This window comes from Odontomachus brunneus, unplaced genomic scaffold (assembly GCF_010583005.1).
Source record: "Odontomachus brunneus isolate Ranch 3 - 2012 unplaced genomic scaffold, Obru_v1 Obru_scaffold_063, whole genome shotgun sequence".
NCBI classification, from domain to species: Eukaryota; Metazoa; Arthropoda; class Insecta; order Hymenoptera; family Formicidae; genus Odontomachus; species Odontomachus brunneus.
In genome coordinates this window covers 1,540,092-1,547,129 of record NW_022639513.1, presented here as the reverse complement: position 1 = coordinate 1,547,129, position 7,038 = coordinate 1,540,092, and the positions used below count along the sequence as shown (strand labels likewise).

Here is a 7,038-nt window from a genome sequence, read left to right as displayed (position 1 = left end):
ACGTTTTGGCCGACACCGATTTTCACGCTGTTCGATGCGCCATCTGCACCTATTTTTGAGGTGGAACTACGTTCCCTACGCCCATTTCCAAACGCTGCCGGTAAAGTGTCGATTTGTTTCGTGTCCATTCTACGTTTTCTGGCGATCGTGCATATGCTAAGCGCATAATTACATGGTTAAGAAGCATATATGTAATACTACTATATTGCTAATCGCCTTGTGCTGCCTGTAAGAGGAGCTTTTCCCAGAATGGACAGACGATGTCCGAGGAGTATATTTTGACCGTAGTGCACAGGCGCGGCGATCAGATGATGATATATATATATATATATATATATATATATATATATATATATATATATATATATAAAGTAAAAGTGCCAGTGCGTGACATGTACCTAATCTGGATAGCTGCTTCCTCACCTGTGTAAACTGATATTTTCATTTGCAGCTGCTTTTTTTCGCATAAATAGCATCTCCAGGTGCTCATGTTTATAGCATATGGTATATATAACCTATTATGGCTCCTGCACATAGGACGTGGTAAAGGCCTTCACACACACTTTCCGTAACAGTAACCGTAAGGGCCGTAGCACACAGAAAAACTTAAGGCTGCGTTCCGATATTCACTACCAATACTGAAACAGTACAGTTCATGTCGCGTACACTATAGATTTTCAGTACTGGCAGCGAATATCGGAACGCAGCCTAAGTAGTAAGACGTAAGCAGTAAACAAATTGACCAATCATAGTCGTTGATTCTTGGACCGTAAGAAGAATCAATGACTGTGATTGGTCAATTTGCTTACTGTTACGTTTTATTGCTTAAGTTTTTTTGTGTGCCACTTGCCTAAGACGTAACGTAAGAATTGACCAATCACGTTGAGAATCGTCGAAACATAAAGTCGTCATTTTTGTGAATACTCCATCGTAATTGGTCAATTCTTACGTTACGTCTTAAGGGACGTCTACATTGGAAGTAAACAGTAAGAAGTAGGAAGTAAGAATAAGAAATTGACCAATCATAGTTAATTATTCTTCTCACATTCGACTGTGGTTGGTCAATTTCTTACTCTTACTTCCTACTTCTTGCTATTTACTTCCAATGTAGACGTCCCTTTACGGTTACTGTTACGAAAAGTGTGTGTGAAGGCCTTAATGCTTGCCCCGCGGCGAAAATCCGCGTAACAGCCAATCAATATGTTGTTTTTCCGTAAGAGCTAGAAGGTTATTACGGAAAGCAGCATATTGATTGGCTGTCGCGCAAACTTCCGCCGCGCAGCAAGCATTACCGCGTCCTATATGCAGGAGTCATAAGACGTAACATAAGAATTGAACAATTACGATCGAGTATTTATCAAAATGGCGATCTTAAGCGTCTTCTACAATGGCAGTAGGAGTAGTAGTAAGAAATAAGCAGTAAGCAAATTGACCAATTCCATTCTCACGTTTAAAAAATAATCGATTGTGATTGGTCTATTTACTTACTGCTTATTTCTTACTACTACTCCTACTGCCATTGTAGAAGACGCTTTACGTTTCGACGATTCTCAACACGATTGGTCAATTCTTACGTTACGTCTTACGGTTACTGTTACGAAAAGTGTGTGTGGCCAGCTTTAATCATACCATGAAATAGCTGCGTAATGAAAATTACGTATACGCAAAAATTTCAAGAATATGGGCTTTGGTCTATATATATACGTCATTGGCTCTGGCCATTTCAAGGCTGCTTTCCAGCTACACGTACACTCGTGGTCTAAAAGGTTTGTGCATCGATTTTTTGTAGATTTCGGAACGCGTCCCAACTTCAGGAGAGAGACAACCACTACTTGACATATTAGCGCCACCACGAAAGCATAAGGATGGCATATACGGTATATGTGTTCGGTGCACAAACCTTTTAGACCACGAGTGTACACTATGGGTGTTTACGATAATTCGAGTTGGAGTTAGTACGAATTAGTTTCACTAGGGCTGAAAAATATGATAGTCACAAGCATCTAGTATTTTCATGATTCATGACAACTCAATGCTGTCCGATAAATCGAGTAGAGTAGAGTAGAGTAGAGTTAGGGTAACATAGTGGATAGTATATGTATAAAAATTAACAGTATCAGGTAACATAGTTTCGTAAAATATATAACAATAATATTACTAAACAATGAGTTGTTGCATTTTAGAAAAATTAGAAGCACTAAATTAAATTATGAAAAGGTATCATGTATTTGTGAAATATCCAAAAGTAGAAAACAATTATTCTAACCTATTATTATTGAATATTTCACAAATACATTAAATTAATATCATTTTCATAATTTAATTTAGTGCTTCTAATTTTTCTAAAATATAATAAATAATTGTTTTGTAATATTATTGTTACATATTTTACGAAACTATGTTATCTGATACTGTTAATTCTTATACATATACTATCCGCTATACTACCCTAACTCTACTCTACTCTACTCGATTTATCGGACAGCATTGAGTTGTCATAAATCTTGAAAATACTAGATGCTTGTGCCTATCATATTTCTCGGCCCTAGTGAAACTAACTCGTACTTAATCCAACTCGAATTATCGTAAACAGCCCTAGTTACACAAAACTAGTTTATTGGTTGCATATTATCTTACAAGATATTTTAGATAATATGTGACCAATAAACTGGTAACAGTGTAATGTATCTGGAAAGCACTCGAATGCTTCTCTCTAGCATTAGAAGTCAGCGCTTATAGCGTTTTCGACTGGTCCTGAGTTAATTGCTTCGAGAGCGATCAATGACGTCATAAGTCTCTACTAGCCAATCATAAAGCTTATAAGTACTTGTTCGACCAATAAACGTAGGCTGAATAACTCAGAGTGGGTTAACCCAGAGCTAGTCGAACATGCTATTAGTAAGCGCTTAGTGATTGGTCACTTAAAATGTATAGAAATTGTGGATTCTGATATAAATATAACCTCAAACTGTTGCAAATAACCAGAAATTTTCGATAACTGTGTCTTATTTATTGAACTTAATCATAATTTCATATAGGTGTTGAACGATAGCGAGCATACAATAAATTATAGTATATTTGTATCTGCGATTTTGTATTTTATTCTACCATTTTTGAATCTACCGTTTATCGTATATCTAGGTTGCGTTTCGAAATTCATTGCCAGTGCTGAAATTCTATATACATATGAATATACATGAATTATAGATTTTCGATACTGTCAGTGAATTTCAGGGCGCAGTCCTAATATACCATATCGTATATTATCGTAAAAATTCATTGTCAAAATATAGTTTCGTTGGTTCTGCCTTAACTTTCTCAAAGTTAACAACTCACTTTAAACATCGGTATATTTTGCACTTTTTCTTTCACGTGTTTTCATTTGTATGATATATGCTGTTTTAGCCTGAGAACTGACAGAGAGAAACTTTTATATAAAAAAGTTAGAAAATGAAATATTCTACCTCTCCACCAACGAGTCGATGTCACTCGCCTATTCCAACAGAATTTTCGTCTTCATTGCCAATGCCAGTTGTTTACAGGTATCATTCTATTACATTTATATGTATTGTTTTATGTCTTCTGTAAATTTGTTCAATTAATCGATGATACATATTATAACATACAGGCACAACTGTATGGGTGCTGCAACAAAATGTTACAAATATCTAAGAAAGCTACTCAAGTTTGAACAAATGGACTTTGAGTTTGCTCTTTGGCAAATAATTTTTCTATTTGTAGCTCCACAAAAAGTTTATAGAAATTTCAAAAACAGAAAACGTACGTTATACTTTTAATGATATACAGAGTAGTTAAACATTTTGAGAGATATTTTATATTGTTATCTCTGATACTTATAGATACTCAATAAAGTTATATTTTTATTGTATATTTTTACAGAAACAAAGTCACAATTTGCGAGAGATGATCCTGCATTTTTTGTGTTGCTTACATGCAGTTATTCAATATCAACCGTTGGTTTTGCCATTGTATTGGGTTTAGGATTCTTCCAATATGTGAAGTTACTGTTTTATATGATGTTTATCGAATATATGTGTGTTGGATTTTTAACAGCAACAATATTTTGGTAAGAACACTCAAGATGTTTGAGCGTCTCTTTCTTGCTGCATCGGAATGTACTGTTTGTTAGATTTTAGCCTTGATGATAAAACATTATAATATTTTATAATAGAGTCATAAAAACTTGTTTTCAATTCTTTATAACTCAGCAAGCTGAGGTTCTTTTTTATATTTCCAATGCTATATTACATTATTCCTTTAAATTTTCTGTATGAATCTTTATTTTCTTTATATAGGTTTATAACTAATCGATATCTGAGGATAGACAAGATACAGGATGTTGAATGGGGCTATGCATTCGATATCCACATGAATGCAGTATTTCCTCCTTTAATTATACTTCACATTCTCCAATTATTTGTCTACAATGGTGAGATTATGTATGCATCTTATTTCGCCTGTGATAAAGTAATTTTTAACTAACGTTATTTTGTTATACAGCTTTGATAAATGGCGATACGTTCTCTGCGCGATTCATTGGGAATACCCTTTGGTTTATAGCTATTATATATTATATTTATATTACCTTTCTTGGCTATGCAAGTAAGCCCATTGATTGCTCAAATATTCATACTACTTAGGCAACAATATAATTTATTCTTATAATTAACATATTTTATGATTAAAAGTTATTAATATACTCTTATTATGATTAAAAGTTATTAATATATTCTTGTTTTAGGTATAGAAATACTTCATAAGACGCATCTGATATTATCCACTTTGCCGTTAATTCTGCTAACGTACATTACTACATTATGCGCTGGTATTAATGTCAGTTATTTGGTTATGGAATTTTATTTTTATCGAGCTATATAAAAAAAAGTACCATGTGTATACACACACACACACACATATATATATATATATATATATATATATATATATATATATATTTCATATATAGTATTATTCATCATTAGTATTTATCATATATGTATTTCACCCATATAGTATCAAGTATCTTAATCCATATAGTACCATATATGTATCTTTATCAAATAGTTATGTATTAGCATTGGAATAATAATATGATTCCACATAGATACGGTAGTTTTTTGACGATATCTGTTATGAGTCAAATATTTTTAGTAATATTTATTTGTGTTTCTCCTTTTTATATCTCCTTTAGAGAATTATTAAATATTACGTTGCAAATCTCTATAATAGTATTTTGTATATATATATTTCGTTATAATACTGACTGTATCATTAAGTTTCTGTTATTGAGTATCGAAACGACAATGGGCGTGTCGAAAAGATAAAAAATAAATTTTATATAATAAACGTGTTTAAAAACTTATTTAACTTTTTTAACTTTTTCCTCCTTGTATTATCCCATACAGTACAAATCTTCAAAAGACGTTCTAAAGACATTCTAAGGACATTCATACATTCTAAGAACGTCCCAGAACATTCTCTGGAGATTTTGTGCTATCTGGGTATATAATGATAAGTAGTTTTCTCATATTTCAAAAGCACTAGTCGAACAATCATCTTTTAATAACATTGTTTATTTTATTTTGAATATTGGACTGTCTCAAATGTTTTACATGAATATCTTGAATGTCAAGTTGTTTAATAATGAATATCATATTCAAAAGACCTATGATCACGCATGGTGCGCATTTTCTACAGTATATATATAACATGAATTATAGATAAATACGCACATACGCGATTATGTCCGTTTCAAACTATTGAGGATTGAGGATTGCAATTGGAGCAGTAAAATAAAGCAGAACCAAGATTTAAATTACATGATTGGTCCGATTGTATTCCTTATTTGTAGTCTGACATTGGCTGCATTCAGCAGACTCAACAGTTGTACAACAGTTGAGTAATTTGTCAATGTAATTGGTCTAGATTTAGGGATCTAATAGCAAGAACCAATAATCGTTGATTGCTCACTGAGCGCTTTTTCTACTGAATGCGCCCATTGAGGTCGTTCTACATTAGTTGCAAGCCGATCGCAAGCAGACGCAATTCTTATTGCGACAGCCAATCAGAAGTATCAATGGTGCTATTGATGCTTCTGATTGGCTGTCGCAACAAGAGTTGCAATCGACTTGCAACTAATGTACAACGATCTTTACGGAACGCGGTCCAAGCAAGCCTCTCAATGGTGCATTCAGTGTTTGCATTTGATTGGTGTATATTTTTCAATATAAATAAATGCGCCAAACACAGACACGAGAGATCACTGGCGCTAGTAGGCGGGTGTAATACTAACTGCACTCATATATCGCGAGAGTCGAGAATGTTGCGACATCTGCAGTTAGTTAGTAGTACTCATGGTTCGGCAAGCAGAATTTGAAAGGCGTTCCGTGATCGTCGCGATTTTGGCTCGCAGAAGGAGCATCCTACACGGATCATTGCCGAGAATGTCGAGAAAGTAAGTTTTGTACATATATCGAAAATAAAATATCATCAAATTAACATAAAATATCGCACGATTAAACGAGCCGTTATATGTATGCGCGAGTGTCGAGCAAAGTTACCGCATCGCATTGTGGCGACTGAGTCTTAACCGTCGTTTGAATCTTAATTTATCGACAGTTAGTCTCACGCGCGAATTACCATTTCCGGGACTATTGAAAGCAAGTTTTGCGTACTCGTCGCGACGGGGTACTCGCCAACAAACAATCGCCGAGAGCGAGATCGTTGAGAGTTTCAAGTGAATGTGGCCGCGTTTGGTATTTCGAGAATCGCAACCGTCGTGGCGCGGCGGTAGTTTTGAATCACGCATTCGATGCATCTCGCGATTTCCGGTTCTTTCAGTTCAGGAAGAGGCTTGTTTTGTAACTATCAACAACAATGTTGTTGCGCAACTTTTCGTATTATACCTGCCCAACGACAGTAATTAATAACGGCACTATCGTTAAAAGTTGCAGAATGTACCGCTGTGTTTTGCGCGTTACTGTAACGGAATATCATTGAACAGTTAAGGCGGCAATA

General features: G+C 34.5%; 1 protein-coding gene across 8 annotated transcripts; it reads left to right on the top strand.

Annotated features, from left to right (window-relative positions):
• The first annotated feature begins 2,872 nt into the window (after positions 1-2,872).
• Positions 2,873-5,371, top strand: LOC116846402 (protein unc-50 homolog). 8 transcript variants are annotated; one of them, XM_032820176.1, is made up of 7 exons: positions 2,873-2,928; positions 3,406-3,542; positions 3,629-3,780; positions 3,901-4,087; positions 4,317-4,450; positions 4,522-4,623; positions 4,763-5,371. In XM_032820176.1, the coding sequence occupies exons 2-7, from the start codon at positions 3,451-3,453 to the stop codon at positions 4,897-4,899; spliced, it is 804 nt and encodes a 267-aa protein (XP_032676067.1). In that variant the 5' UTR covers positions 2,873-2,928; positions 3,406-3,450; the 3' UTR covers positions 4,900-5,371. The 8 variants fall into 8 exon arrangements, 7 of the variants coding, with proteins under 7 accessions (XP_032676067.1, XP_032676069.1, XP_032676062.1 ...); XM_032820178.1 differs by having other exon boundaries at positions 2,880-2,898; XM_032820171.1 differs by having other exon boundaries at positions 2,895-3,038.
• Positions 5,372-7,038: the final 1,667 nt, after the last annotated feature.